Below are 16,766 nucleotides of genomic sequence, written 5' to 3' on the forward strand. Positions count from 1 at the left end.
ATGACTTTACTTCAGTTTAAAAAAATCTAATGGTTTCATGTCTTCAGTGTGTAGGACACTTATCTTTGTACATGGCAAACTGTTTTGATCTTCAGTACTGTAGTCACTTGAACCTGCCAAGTGTGATTCCCCAAGCACTGAGTCAGGAGTAAGCCCTGAGCACTGTCAGGTATGATCCCAAAACAAAAAACGAATGGATTCCTTAGGAAGAGCCCTAAAATTCTATGAAGTTGTCAGGCATTCAAACTTCTTCTAAAATGATTTTACGTTCTCCAATATTTAATCCTACAACTGAACCATTTGTCTATAAATGTATATATTTGGGAATTGCTTTAAAACTAATTCAGTGAGAAGAGAGTAGGGGAGATTGAAATGAAACAAGATCTTGCATAGATTAATTTAGATGCTAGAACATTGTCCTGGGGGGGTGTGATGGGAATGGTCACTTAGTGATTATTTTTCTTGAAAAGGAAATGGTAGTCCAAATAAATTTGGGTGCTTTATCTTAAAGAAAGTGCCACTTTGTGGTTCCTTATATACCTTTTTGGTGAATATTTTAGTGTTTGAAAAAGAATGCTAGCAAATTCCTATGGTGAGTTACAGTTGCATTTATTTGTTTATTTGTTTGGTTTGGTTTTGGGGCCACACCCAGTGACACTCAGGGGTTACTCCTGGCTATGTACTCAGAAATCACCCCTGGCTTGGGGGATCATATGGGATGCCGGGGATTGAACCTCGGTCTGTCCCTGGTTAGCGCATGCAAGGCAAACATCCTACTGCCTACGCCACTGCTCTGGCCCACAATTGTATTTATTAAGATTGAAATTTATGTGGGAATGTTATAAATTAATACAACACATTCTTACCTGGGTAATATATGTCTCTCAAACAAGCTCTAACTTTTTCCAGGGTTGTTATGATCTGGTGACCAGTTTCATGGAGACTAACATGGGAATCATCGCTGGAGTGGCGTTTGGAATTGCATTCTCCCAGGTAACCTCTGTAATTGTGTGCTCTACTCCAACCTTTTCCTGTCTCCTACACTTATTTCCTTCCTGGTCTCCAGCTTTTCTGCCCGCCTTCTTGTGCCTTAGGAAAGGCTGATATATGAGGGTCAAAGCGCCTTGCTCATTAGTCCTCAGGTCATCTGTTTATTGATTTTCCTTTTTCAACTTAAATGAAGTTTTGCCATCAAGGGAATATCGGTTACAGTTCAACTAATGACTAGCTGCAGAAAAACAACTTGCTTCTTCTGTAGGTCAAATGGAGGTTAACTGAACAAAGTGCTGGCTTAATTGGAGCATAAACAACTCCCAACATTAAATGGCTGATCGGGATTTGGGGGAGTCCCTTTTGGTTGACCTGTCCCCCTTTTTTGTTCTTAGTTTCTGTGCATTATTCCAGAGAGCTTTCCCTTTAAAGGAAGCCTAAATTTAATAAACTTCATCTTTGTCATCTTTATTTTAACCTCTAGAGGTGACTCGTATTAAAAGACAGCTGAATTTTTGTATATTAAAATTTATGTATTGTTTTGTCTTTGTGCCACACTTGTCAGTGCTCAGTGGTTACTCCTGGCTCTTCACTCAGGAATCACTTCTGGTAGATTTGGGAAACCATATGGGGCACTGGAGATCAAACCCTGGTCAGTCACATGCAAAGCAAGCTGTAGTATCTCTTTGACCCCAGTATTTTAAATTTTATATTTCTCTATCTCCTCCTAACCTTTAAAATATGTGGGAGAGGTAATTTTTCAAGTTGAGTGACCAACACACCTTCGAGAGTGAAATGTAAACAGCTTAATCTGAAATTTTGCCTACTCTCAACAAGCAGTAGATAATCTATAGGCCTTTGATCTCCTGGTCAGTTATATAGCTTGGCTATAATGTTGGTGTGGGCAAAAGGATGGGCATGAATTCTTAGCAGTTCTCACAATTATGCTCAACCCAGAGTTTTTTAGACCAACAGGTTGTTTTCCAACAAAGTCCAATGTTATCTCAGTAACATATCTGTGCCTCTATGTTACCTTGCCTGGATTCTGTTTTGGCTCTTTTGAACTATAATTACTTTTCCTTCTTTTTCTGTACCTCTTTCCTTCCAGCATAGCAATGCAGATGCACTATAATATTATTCAATTTTTCCCCTGGAACTTTTGGAATTTAAATATGACATATGTAGACAAATGTGTAAATTATAATCACAGCCTAATAGATTATCACAAAATGAATATACCTGTATAGCCATCATTTAGAGACCAACATAGGCCCAGCAGATTTTGCAAATAGTTGAAAATAAAAATTTTTTCTTTCCAAGTAGATACAGAAATCAATAACTTTTCCTCTCACAAGAGTATGTGAACTCAGTCAACATGTATCTATATTTTGGGTGGCAGTTTCAATACTCTTACTATGCTTTTTCTTTGCAGCTAATAAATTTAATTAAACCCTCAACATGCAAACACATGGTCAAACCAGAGTGGTATCAAAACAGTGCCAATTAACTCAATATCCAGAGACATTTCAAGTACAGTGTTTGCCCTGAACTTTATTCTGGTTGCTATCATATTTCAGTAATAACACTGCCATGATATATCTGTAATGGTCAGGGGACATTTAGAGGATCCTGGACCTCAGGTCTGATGCAAATGTACAGGATACATTTGGCAGACTGTACATAGAGTTGACTTTACATAAGTGCAACATCAGGTAAAATACTCATTGATGGGCCAGCCAGACTTGTGGGTGACATTTTTGGAGGCTGTCCTTTTGAAGGAAGGAATATTTCCCCAAATGTCAATCCAAGAACCTCAAAGAAACACTATGCCAAGCCGCAAAGAGCCTGAATTTGCATAGATGATACATTTTAGCATCTAAGAATATAGCCATGTGGCCTTTAGGGAGTGAGAACACTGCCTTATTTTCATCGGTGAGATGAACCAAATCAGAAAGAATCTGATATCTCTGTCCTTCTCTCCTCATGAATATCTAATAGAGTAAATGCTAATCTTTCTTGTTACCTCAAAGAACTTCTGACTGGGGCATGTTGAATCTGCTCTGTGAACTTCAGGACAGTGACAAAGGAGCTTGAGCCACTCCCCTGCCCTGCCCCCAGACCGCCAAACAAACTTCAGACATTTTAGTTTTCATCAGTGCATTGGTGCAATAAGTAAACAAAGCACAAAGCATGGCGGCATCAGTGTGATGCCATGGGTGGGTCCATTCACTCACATAAGCAGGCTGGTATAGTAGGACCAAGATGTGAGACCTTCATGCTCAGCTGGGAAAAGGGAGAGGGGTGGACATGGTGGGTTTTCACTAGCCAGATGCACTAGGTTCGCGACTGATCATCCCTGGACCTGGGCCAGACCACAGAAATTACCTGCAAGTCTGCAAAAAAGTTATTGTAGCTGCTACACTGTCTAGGTATACTGTGTGTTTAGCGGCAATAACTTTTTCATGGACTGGCAGCGATCGCAGCTCCCTGGAAGGTGGGATTGACTTCCAGATATCAGTAGAATTAGGGCCTCCTTGGGATAATGGGGGCCACTTACAAGATGGGATGCCTGTTCAAGAAGATCCAACCCTAATGATCAGGGTCAGTGACCTGGAACCAAGCAAAGCATTAGCCTTTGTATGTTCAATACTATTGGACCAATGTCCACGTAAAAGTTAGCAAATGTTTGCTGATACTGATAAATCAATAATATTGACAGATGTCTTGGTCTTACTTTAATAAAAGCGGGCTTTTCTGAAGTAGAGGCTACTTTGAGACCCAAGTAGTTGGTAGGAAAGAACAAAACTCCCTTTCTTTCCATATTGCTGTACACTTTCTCTTTGCCTTTGCCCACCCAACCCCCCACTCTTGTTACCTCTGTGCTGTCATCTGTATAGAACAAACTGATCTTCAACATGTGTTGTCTCAGAAATTGAAGTAGGTATAATGTGCAAGGAAAACTAAGCCAAGTCTAGCTTTTCAATAGACTAAGAAATTTCTCCTCTGTTAGCCTATTTAAAGTAGATGACTTATGCTTTTGGACAGTACAATTTGGGTAAGCATTTAATGCTTCTCTCCATAAATTCTCCATGTTTTTGTCTCTACAAAGAAAAGTCTACTTATCTGGGCTTGATGGCTAGGTCCTGCTACCCCAGAAATGTATTGCAAGAGTTTGAGGGAGTGTATTTTGATGGGATATCTCATTCCTGCATTATGGCAGCTCTGCTTTACTCAAGATGGCTTATGGAGACATACACAGACTGAAGCATTACCTTTCCCTGTCCATAACATGATATAGAAGTCAAAACTCAGGATATGATTCAGTTTATACACTTTGATTGCTCTATTGGTGGTACCAATTCTCACCTTGCTTGGCCTTCTGCTCTGTGTGGACCATAGATAGAGAATATTTTGTGGTCCATTGTATATAGCACTTCTATCTCAAATATAAACAGACACAGGGCCTTGCTATACTTACTACCTGTTAATCTTAAATAAGCCTCCACATCACCACATATTATAGCTTTGAGTGGAAAGAGAAGAGCTATTTTTAGAGTTGCTTCTTTCTGTATGAGCAACTACCATAGATCCAGGATACAATAGTGAACTCCTTTCCTGAGCTACTATATTAAACATTTAGGCCAAAGACTACCCCTATTCTTGCTTCAGATGTTAAATAAGAAAAACCTGTTCCTGAATAACACAAGGATTTAAATAATGTGGAACTGGAAGGAATAAAAGGTATTAGTAAAAAAAAAAGTTCGGGGCCTTGGGATGTCAATTAGTGGAAAATCAGATAATCTTGTTTGCATGACACCAGATTCAATACCCAGTACTGTTAAAACACATATAAATATTCATATCTTCTTCCTACTCATTCATCCCCTGACCCACACCCCTAGGACCTACTGGCTGCTGAGATGAATCATGACTGATGCAGAATCTTTTCTACCTAAGAGCATTTATTCAGGTTTATTTTAACAGCAAACTCTTGATCTTTCCCCAAAGATAGGGAAGTTTAATTTATTTTTTTGAATGAGGTCCTTAACATATAGTCCCCACAAGCATGGTATGGAACTAAATTCTTGACTTGATTTTCACTTTCATGTTAAGAAAATTCCCTTTACCATCTTGCTGTCCTCTCTGATCTTTAGGAATTGGTGATTGGGTCGTCTTTGCCTCTTGGGACCATGAGTAGGGAATAAGAGGCTTTCTTTGTCTTCTTTTATATTTTGTGTCTTTGCTGACTTTGGCCACACCTCTTGGAGTCTCTTGGTGGTAATTTTCAGAGTCCCTATGAGGAACGCCATGCTATCAGAGTTTGGATTACCCAGACTTCCAATTCTTTTCATGGAGGCTGCCCTGAGAAAGCCTGGAGCGGGTTTTTAGGAAGCAGAGAGCCTTTCTGCCCTCTGTGTTATTTGCTTTCCACTTGTTCCCAGTGGTTTTCATGACAAAGAAAATGTAGTGTACTACTGACAAGACAAGCGTGGTAAAAAAAAAAAATAAAGTGCTGCTTCAAAATACAGGTGAAGGCTAATTGCAAAGTCTTAATCAATCAAATATAACTTACCTAATGTACCATATATCTGGAATGAGGCATTAACTAGCCACCTGGGAAAGGTGAGTGCTGGTTATGGGGTTTTCAGCATCAGAGACAAACTCTCTCCTGTGTCTCTGTGGAGTTCAAAGCAGGAAAATATCCAAATGCCTTCAATCTTGGTGCCTTAATACACATCAGCTGTGAGCTTCTGAAGGGTGCCCAGAATCAGAGAGAAATACCGCTCTTTTTGGGGGGGGGGGCACTTTTTCATATATTTAACATGAACAAAGGTTTCGTCTAAATAGAAATGGATTTTTCTGTCTACAGATTAATTGGGACTAATGGTGAGTATATTGTTCTGATTCAGACTGAGGAAAAATGTTTTTAGTCTGATCTGTCCTTTTCTGTTATATATGTAAAACAACCTGATAACAGTGTAATTATAGGGTGATTTCCTCACTTTCCCTTGACTTGGTACTTAGGGACATGAGAGAAAATCTCAAATGTGAGGAAAAATTGCATCACATTTGAAAGTTTAGTCTTGTGTATAGTTCAGAACATCTACCACATCCCAAATGTTGTTATATTTGAAAGAAGTGAAAGCCAATGGATGTAATGTATTATTTTCATATACCTTATATGACCTCTTTTCAGAAAGTTATTAGGAAAATAAAGTTCCTTCAAATGTAATAGTAACTCAAATATTTATTTTTGTCATCTGTGTGCAAATAGAATACATGTTCTCATGCCAGCGATACACAAAGTTTAAAGCAAATAGCTTTATATTTACCTATGTTTTGAAATGTTCCTATTCCTGTGATGGTTTGTTCAATGGTTAAGAGTTGTGGGGCCTCCTATTTAGGATAGAGAAGGAGGTATGCATTATTTCCTGGAAAGCAGGGACTTTAGATATAAGATCTGTTTCCATGTTCTATCAAACTCTCTGTGCAGCTCTTGAAATACCATGGAGCCTAGGAGCATTGCAAAATAGAAAGTGGATTAGTTACTATTCTAAGTGCTTAAAACATATTGAAGTCAATACAAAAAATAAATTGATAATCTTTACAGAAGAAGGATAATGTAGGAAGTCAGATACAAATAAAGAGATGCCCAGTGAAAACACTTACCCTAAATAAAGTTTATAGTACAAGACACAGGAAGGATTGATTGCCTGACAGTGTGAAACAATGGGAATCTTCAGTACATGAAAAATTTTATCTCTGGGATGGCATAGAGAAGGTGGCTATTTGGATCTTGTGGCAGAGAGTAGAAGCTGAAACTCCTTACCTGTAGATTACCTGTGTGGTTTGGAAGAGATTCTTTAACTTCCTCGAACCCATTTCTTTTTTTTTTTTTTTTTTTTGGTTCTTTGGGCCACACCCGGTAATGCTCAGGGGTTACTCCTGGCTATGCACTCAGAAATTGCTCCTGGCTTGGGGGACCATATGGGTCGCCGGGGGATCAAACCGCAATCTGTCCAAGGCTAGCGCAGGCAAGGCAGGCACCTTACCTCTAGTGCCACAGCCCAGGCCCCGGAACCCAATTCTTACAACAAAATTGAGAGTTATATTGTTCAGGGATGTCATATTAAGTCATTTGAAGTATCCAAATATTTTATATGCCTCTGATATTTATTTGAGGCTAAATCCAGAGTTTTGAGAATAGCACTTGTGTTTTGGCTGATGCTTATCTGGAAATTGGCAATGAAGTATAGGCATGGTTTGTAGTCAATGTCTTTATGGGGAAGAACTTAACTTTTGCTTTGGCACACACATTTGGAAATTATAGCTGTGATCCTTAGGCTATTTGATAAATGCATGAAACTATATATTTTGTAGCACATAATGATTGTCTCATTTTTTTACCAGAGCCTTATTTAGAGATAGGGTAAGTCCAAGAAGGTGGGTGATCTTTTTTCTTACATGATAGTGGTTAGAGTTTTCTTAATTCACGTTCAATTTTAATTTTAAGAAGATAAGGATGAGCAATTCTCCCTTCATTTTTGTTGGACTAGAACCTGCATAGAGTAAATAGAGATCACATATTGCCACACCAATAAAGGCCCCAGTTAGGTATATGGCTTTCACCTAATACAAATATAACCAGATGGACTGGGTGAGTGGTCATCTTACTTGGATGACTTTTTAAAACACTAAGTACATGGCCTCAACCTCGGAGTGATTGAACAGGTCTGAGATGGGGTCTGAGTATTTACATTTCTAACAATGTCCCAGATGACATGTAGGGGCCTGCACCAGACAATATCTAAAGATCATTGCCTCCTCTGAGCCAGTATAACATAGCTAATAGTTTAAGAAGGAATATCAGTGGGGACTAGGAGTTGCAGATCTCTAGACTCAAGTCTACAGCTCATTTTCTGTCCACCCAGAGAGTATGCTAATCTACCAGACTCAGGAAAGGAGAGTTTGAGATTCTAATGAGCATATCTTGATGTAAATGAGAATGCATTGCTATAATAAATGTTATCAGATTGAGCCATGCTAGGAATTAAGGTAGATGACTTCTGAGAACATGAGAGCTAATCTACCATTAGTTATAAGGGCCACTGCAAAAGCAAGAGCCTGAGCCTTATGTCTAGATGGACCCATTTAGGTCTATGATAACTCCATGAGAGAAATTCAAGCATTACTTATCCACTCCCCCTTCCAATCTTTGACAAACTATGACATCCTTACTTCATTGGAAGACACCAAAAATATCAAAAATAGTGTCTTCTTGTCTGGAACAATCTGTCACCTGGGTATAAGTAGGTTATCACACTGTGGTGAGATTTCTTCCCAATGGTTGCAGTTTGAACTCAATATTGGCCTTTGTATTAAGAACTAGCTAATTCTGGGGCCGGAGAGATAGCATGGAGGTAGGGCATTTGCCTTTCATGCAGAAGGTCATCGGTTTGAATCCCGGCATCCCATATGGTCCCTAGTGCCTGCCAGGAGCAATTTCTCAGCAGGGAGCCAGGAATAACCCCTGAGCACTGCCAGGTGTGACCCAAAATCCACCAAAAAAAAAGAAGAACTAGCTAATTCTGTGGTACTTATTTTTTTCATTACCTTCAACATATACCAGCACAGAATGTGTTAAAATATTGTGTTAAAATGGGTAAAGCAAGTTTGTTCTGGTTCCTTATACAGTTTGAAAAAGCTCATTTGTCCTATCTTAGCAGTTAGACCTCCTAAATCTTAAATCTCATGCTTGGAATCAGGTTTGCTATTTTCTGTCATGTCCATTCCTCACTTCTTTTTATTGTTTTCCTGGGAACAGCTGATTGGCATGCTGCTGGCTTGCTGTCTGTCCCGATTCATCACAGCCAACCAGTATGAGATGGTGTAAGAAGAAGGTGAGTGGCAATGGGATCATTTCATATTGAGTTTCTTACCTTTTGACACATGGTGCCCTCCAGTGACACTGACCTTGGTGGCACTTTTCTAGGTGTTGGAATCTCACTTCTGTGGTCCCCGGGAGAAAAAGTGGCCATCATTATTGTGGAAAATTTATGAGTGCTCTCTTCATCTTGTTACCTTGTTTATGTACTTACAAATGATGAATCACAAATGTTTGTTTCTCTTTCAGTCTTTCAGGAATGGCGGAGTAAAAGACCTGTTTTAAAATGGAACTGCAGCAATCCTTGAAAGACTTCCAAAGAATATTAGAGCACAGTGCATAATCCACTCTCTCCCGCTCCCCCTTAACCCCCTTCCCTAAGTGCAACTGACAGTCCCACAAGTCTCTGCTCCACCTTTCAGCCCACATCATGTGTTAGCGTTAACATTTTGTGAAACTTCCCTGTGCCAGAGTGTAGCCAGTTCCCTGCATCTAGTCCTAGTGGATCCCACCCAGGACCTTGAGAGTTCCAGCTCCTCCATCTGCATTTGGTTCAACTACAGCTCATTGTAGGTGACAGGTTATCACATCATCATTGGCCTCACTGGGCCTTGCATGTAGTGTGGGAGGCTCCTGTTAGCCCTTCATCAAGATTGATAAATGCTGCCCCCCCCCTTGATGTAGATAAGCAGATAGCTTTCTGTTCTTTCCATTTTATCTTTGGTTTGGTTTTCCCTTTACTCTTTTCTCTTTCCTGCCTTCAGGCTGCCTAGAACATATAAAGAAGTACATCAATAATAGTTCTGAGGAGAAAAAAAAGCATGTTTCACACATGATGGAAATTTGATTGTTCTTTGTTGGTTACATATAGACACTTCAGTGTACTTATGCCTCTAAGTTGAAAATGTATAATCATTGTTACAAATCTGTTTTGTTGCTTCCTGTGAGGGCAATGCTATTCTATTTTTCCCAATTGACTGCTAGAGTGTTATTTTACTTCTTTCTGTAATTTTTTTCTGTGCAATGACACTACAGACATCGAGGGTCTTGTCAAGTCAATTTTGAAATGGAGAATGAAGGGGAAACAAAAGTCAAGTTATTTTCAAAAGCTCTGTAAAACTATTGCCTCTGTCTAGCATGCCAACAAGAATGCATTGATATTGTGAACATTTGTGATACATGTATTAATAAATAGAATCATAACAAATTGCAGTGTCCTTGTTTTGTTCTTCAATTATTATGTAATTTTTTTTTTGGTTTTTGGGCCACACCCGTTTGACACTCAGGGGTTACTCCTGGCTATGTGCTCAGAAATCGCCCCTGGCTTGGGGGGACCATATGGGACGCCGGGGGATCGAACCGCGGTCCTTCCTTGGCTAGCGCTTGCAAGGCAGACACCTTACCTCCAGCGCCACCTACCCGGCCCCATTATTATGTAAGTTTATAAACCCATATTTCCATGTTCCACAGGGAATGGAAAATGGATCGCCTTACACTTGAACACAATCCCATACAAATTGGACCAGTGTAACAGCTGAAGGATTAGGTTACCGTATTTTCTTGCATATAAGATGATTTTTGAAACAAAAAAAAAGTCAACTGAAAATCGGGGGTCATCTTATATGCAGAGTATATCCCGAAAAATGTTTCAATATACCGCTAAACAAAAATCGTTTGAATATTGCCACAAAACGTATTTTCCAACTCAATCCTGCACCAATCACTGCCAGGCTGCTCGGACCACCTCTCTAACTCAGCCAATCCAAGCAGGCTTTTTATGCATGCAAATTATACAGTGTTTTGTACCAGAATCTATACTGTAAAAAGCCTGCTCAGATTGGCCAGAGTCAGGACGTCTAGTACAGTATAGCCTTTAGACCTTTGCTTGTGATTGGCTCACTGTAGAAGATACAGTTGCAGCACAGGAACATTCTGTCTTATACAGCAAATATAGGCCTAAACCTATGTTTTAACTGTAAAATTAGGGGTCGCCTTATACGCTGGAAAATAAGGTATTTTATGGACATATAAGCAATTTGCATTACTTTTCATGAATAGAATATATTGTTGATGGCAAACATAGGACCTTCGCATTATTTTGGGCCAGGAGCAGAATAAATTTAGCACTGTTTTAAAGTCATTTAAGAAGGGAGAAGGAATGTGAGAGTGACAATACAGTGGTTAGCGCATTTGCCTTGCTCTTGGCCAACCTGTACTTGATTCCCAGCATCCCTGGGATTATCCCCCAAGCACTGCCAGGAGTGACCCAGGCTGTGATTCAGAAACAAATCAAAATGGAGAAGAAAGAGTGAGGAAATAAGTATATTCCTCCATTTCATTTCTGCATAGACTAAATTCAATATATAGAGAAGATGGCATCACAACACATATTCACCTAGCTCCCTGGTTTTTACAAAATATATAAATAAAATAAATAAAGCCTTACCCTTAATTTAGAGTATTTTAGCAATAGCATAAATCTATTATCTAGTTTCTAAGGACTTATTCTCAAAGTAGCAATCCAAGCAGCTTTATAGAAGAAACTATAGAGATAGTGTTGCAACTATATTATTTATTAGCCTCAACTCTATTGGAGGTTAAATTATAATAGGCTTATAAAGGGCATGATCCCAAACCTTCAGATAGTTTCTCTTCTAAAGGTCAACACTTAATTTAGAAGATTTCTTTCATGGAACCATGTTTCTCAAAACTTTTCGAAATTTTAAAATTTGTATGTTATAGGGTCAAGCAAGGAGGGGCATTTCCTTGCATGTTCTATCCCCAACATCCCATGTCATGCCCTGTGCCCCACCAGGAGTGATTCCCAGAGCCAGGAATAAACCCTAACCACCTCTAGGTAAGACCTGAAAATAAAATATATATGTTAAATATGATATATCAGGTAGATCTATCAGTCTTGGTTCATTTTTGTAAGTGCTAATGAGTAGTATTATTAATATTCATATTGGTCTATTTTATTAGGAAATACATTCTCTAGATTAAGATTTCACCATTCTATGTGAACCATTCAGATTGAGTTGGTTTTGGGTTTACAACTTTATTTTCATTTTGACATAAAAATATATATTCTGCATTCAAATGAAAAGCACAGATATGTAGTTTTTATTTTTAAGACATAATATTTACATATGGTAAATTATGCAAATGTAAGCATATAGCTTGAACTTTTATATTTGTATACACCAGTATAACAGCAAGACAATTAAGAATATTTTCAGCGTCTCTGAAGGTTCCTTCCTTCACCCCTCAATAACTGCCTCCACCACAGGAAAAGTAACCACTACTCTGAAATCTATTGCTATCATTTTTCTATACCTATAGTGTTTTTCTGTATTTAGGTTTAATATTAATAGAATCATAAGGTTTTTCATGTACTTTCAACATTCTGCAAGAGATAGAGGGCACGTGGAGATTTAATCCTCAACATTGTATAGGATACAACCATGAATATAGCACACTGATAAATTCTATTGCTAGACTTGTTTTCACATTTGCACTACTACAAAAGAATTGCAATGAGCAAATATACACCTTTTTATATATTTTTTTTTAATTTAAACACCTTGATTACATAGATGATTGTGTTTGGGTTTCAGTCATGTAAAGAACACCACCCATCACCAGTGCAACTTTCCCATCACCAGTGTCCCAAATCTCCCCACCCGACCCCCACCAGTACTCTAGACAGGCTTTCCATTTCCCTCATACATTCTCATTATTAGGACAGTTCAAAATGTAGTTATTTCTCTAACTAAACTCATCACTCTTTGTGGTGAGCTTCCTGAGGTGAGCTGGAACTTTCAGCTCTTTTCTCTTTTGTGTCTGAAAATTATTATTGCAAGAATGTCTTTCATTTTTCTTAAAACCCATAGATGAGTGAGACCATTCTGCGTTTTTCTCTCTCTGACTTATTTCACTCAGCATAATAGATTCTGTGTACATCCATGTATAGGAAAATTTCATGACTTCATCTCTCCTGACAGCTGCATAATATTCCATTGTGTATATGTACCACGTTTCTTGAGCCATTCGTCTGTTGAAGGGCATCTTGGTTGTTTCCAGAGTCTTGCTATGGTAAGTAGTGCTGCAATGAATACAGGTGTAAGGAAGGGGTTTTTGTATTGTATTTTTGTGTTCCTAGGGTATATTGCTAGGAGTGGTATAGCTGGATTGTATGGGAGCTCGATTTCCAGTTTTTGGAGGAATCTCCATATCGCTTTACATAAAGGTTGAACTAGACGGCATTCCCACCAGCAGTGGATAAGAGTTTCTTTCTCTCCACATCCCCGCCAACACTGTTTATTCTCATTCTTTGTGATGTGTGCCAATCTCTGTGGTGTGAGGTGGTACCTCATAGTTGTTTTGATTTGCATTTCCCTGATGATTAGTGATGTGGAGCATTTTTTCATGTGTCTTTTGGCCATTTGTATTTCTTCTTTGTCAAAGTGTCTGTCCATTTCTTCCCATTTTTTGATGGGATTAGATGTTTTTTTCTTGTAAATTTCTGTCAGTGCTTTGTAAAATATACACCTTTTTATACACTTTGATTGGATGTGGAAAATAAGTTATATTAATTTAAACATATATTTGCCTAATGTTTTCCAAAGGAAATTATGCTAACACATTTTCCCACCAGCATTGTGAAAAAAATGCCTAATCTCCCCACATCCTTACCAATTCTTGCTACTCTCAGAATGTTTTTTATTTGTTTGTTTTGGGGATACACCCAGCAGTACTCAGGGCCTACTTAGAATGTTTTAATTGAGCCATTATGTGACTATCTTTTAATTTCCCTTCACCTTATTAATGATAACACTCATTAGACATTGGTAAGTTTGATATTCTCTTGGGAATTGTTTAAGTTTTTGTTTATTAAAAACAGTTGTATTTCCTGATTTAAATTACTTTATAAAGTTTTATAGATAAAAAATCCTTCTTAAAGTTGTATGACAAATATTTTCCCATACCTTGTGACTTAACAAGTCAGGTAGATGTTCCAACTACTGAAATAATATTGGCTTGATGCACATATGTCTTAGAAAATAATTACCACTGTAGAGTTAGTTAACTTTTTCATCACCTCATATAATTTCCTTTTTGTGTGATAAGAACATTAATATCTATTTTCTTTTTTGTTTTGTTTTGTTTTTGGGTCACACCTGGCAGTGCTCAGAGGTTACTCCTGGATCTATGCTCAGAAATCACTCTTGGCAGGCTCAGGGGACCATATGGGATGCAGGAATTCGAACCACCAACCTTCTGCATGCAAAGCAAATGCCTTACCTCCATGCTATCTCTCCGGCCCCAATATCTATTTTTTTTACCTACTTTCAAATATATAACAGTAATGTTAACTATAAGCAGAATTATATATGTTAGGTCTCTGGAACTTGTCCTCGTTTTAATAACTGAAATTTTATACCCTTTCACTAACATCATTCCATTTCTCCTGTCCCTAATCCCTGATAAATATGTTTCTACCTGTTTTAGTGAGTTGGATCTTTTTCAGATTTCCCATGTAAGATATAGAATATAGAGTTTGGTTTTTTCCTAATTTATTTAATGTAGCATGAAGTTCTCAAGGAATATCCATATTGTTGCAAATGGCACAATTTCCTTCTCTTAGCTGAATATTTTTTATATATGATACTCTAGTATATGTAACATATCTGTATCATATAGATATATCATCTATGATGGATATTTGTTCTTTATATATCTTGGCAATTGTGGGTAATGCTGCAGTAAACATGTGAATACAGATATCTCTTCAAAATTTTTTTGTAATTTCCTTTGGTTAAATATTTATATTTAAGGCTGATGAATCACATAGTATTTCTATTTTCAATTTTTTATAATGGCCTCCCCAACTATACCTGAGGATTATACCCAGCAATACTTGGCACTGTGTCGGTCTTATGGTTCTATAATAATGAACAGCAATGCAATGCTGCTCAGACCTAGAAGTATTCAGTGACCATCAGGGCTATACCTAGTGGTGCTTGGGGATCATGTGGTGCTGGAGGATCATGTGGTGCTGGAGATCCAACGTAAGACTTGAAGTCCTACTAATCACTATATCTCTAAAATGTTGTGGCATTCTATTTTGTTTTGTGTCTTTTTCATTTAGTACATCATCATTTTTATCTTGTGGCTATGCCATTTCTTACACTGGCCTCTAAATAAATAACTATAATGTCTTAAACAATATTAGTATAATCTAACTTATATTCTTGTTATAACTATAGCAAGAATTCTTGATTTTTTTCTTGAAGGAGAAAATGTGGTGGTGACCTCTATTAATAAAGCTTATAACATAATTTGTATTAATAGGTTAATAAACCTTAAAATGATTCAAGAATGAATAAATAACTTTGAGCCTAAAAAATCTCTACAACAAATATTTGGACATTTTCTTATAACTATAAAGTTTGACCAGTTAACCAATATGGTTTATTGTAGAAAGCTAGCAGAGATAGGAGCTCATGCACCTGTTATCAGATCCTTTTGACCTATTGTATGATATTTCTATGGAGTGGTAGGATTTCACTCAAAGTAGATTAGTTGAAAACTTACCAGATTTAAACCATAACCATGTGATTAAGAAGTATCTATCTTCGGGGCCAGAGCGATGGCGCAGTGGTAGGGTGTTTGCCTTACATGCGGCTGACCCAGAATGGACCACAGTTCAATCCCCTGGCATTCCATATGGTCCCCCAAGCCAGGAGCGATTTCTGAGCGCATAGCCAGGAGTAACCGCTGAGCATCACTGGGTATGGTCCAAAAACAAAAATAAAATAAATATCTATCTTCAATATTTATTAATTTTTATGTGAACATCTGTTGCAAGTTTCTATTAAAATAGTTCAGATTAGAATAGATGATTGTGAAAAGGTCTTTGGAACTTTTGTGTCATTGAAAGTTTCTGTCCTCAAACACATTGGTTATCAATTGTTTTATAACAAATTATGCCATCAGCTAATTTAACATATTGACATAAGTGCTTCAATTTGTGTTAATTAAGCCACATTGAGTGTAAGCTACGGGGGTACATTCTACTGCCAACATATCAAGATAATATTTACTATCACATTTTCTTTGGATTGGGAGTACAGGTGTGACTTAGCTGTGTGCATATAACTCAAGATATCCCATGATGAAGTTATAGTTGACCTATTGGTTGAGGCTATCATCCTCTGTGAAAGTTCATCTTGAAGGAGGAAAATCAGTTTCTGAAATCATTTAGGTGTTTGTTTACAGATCTTGGTCCTTCATTTAATGGTATAAGTGCAGTGTTAGTATTTCTGCAATTTTTTGTTAGAAGTCAGTGACTTTGTCTAGCCTATGCAGAAGGGAAATACTTTACCCAAAAGGGTAAATATCCACTAGATCACCATGTGCCACTTTACAGGTTGTCTGCTGCTACAATACTTGATTTGCTTCCTCTTGGGACTTATTGAATGTTTCAAATAGTGTTAATAGGGAATATCAACTAAGGAAGGGACCTATTTGGCAAAGAAGTATACACTCTATGTTCGTGGATCTTCCCAGGTGTTATCCATTTTGTATGTAAATTAGCCAAGGCTGGTTTGACTTTTATTTTGCCTTCTTTTGTCTCTACTGCCTCAAATATTTCTCTTTAGAAGTTAAAATTCCTGATAATTAGCAAAATCGAGTGCTATAAGTTTTCAAAGTTACCAACATCATTTGTACATTATCTTTTTGGGGCGGAGGGGGTGGCCACACCTGTTGGCACTCAGGGGACACTCCTGGCTATTCGCTCAGAAATTGCTCCTGGCATGGGGGACCATTTGGGATGCCAGAGATTGAACCGAGGTCTGTCCTGGGTCAGCTGCGTGCAAGGCAAATG

The 16,766-nt window shown here is 38.0% G+C and overlaps 1 protein-coding gene across 1 annotated transcript in view; it reads left to right on the plus strand.

Annotated features, from left to right (window-relative positions):
- Positions 1–10,082, plus strand: part of TSPAN7 (tetraspanin 7) — a 135,574-nt gene extending 125,492 nt beyond the window's left edge. The window contains exons 6-8 of the mRNA XM_049767119.1: positions 910–993; positions 8,816–8,886; positions 9,123–10,082. Coding sequence (XP_049623076.1) covers positions 910–993; positions 8,816–8,884 — 153 coding nt within the window. The 3' untranslated portion in view covers positions 8,885–8,886; positions 9,123–10,082. The remainder of the gene's footprint in view (positions 1–909; positions 994–8,815; positions 8,887–9,122) is intronic.
- Positions 10,083–16,766: the final 6,684 nt, after the last annotated feature.

This window comes from Suncus etruscus, chromosome X (genome assembly GCF_024139225.1).
Source record: "Suncus etruscus isolate mSunEtr1 chromosome X, mSunEtr1.pri.cur, whole genome shotgun sequence".
Taxonomy (NCBI): Eukaryota; Metazoa; Chordata; class Mammalia; order Eulipotyphla; family Soricidae; genus Suncus; species Suncus etruscus.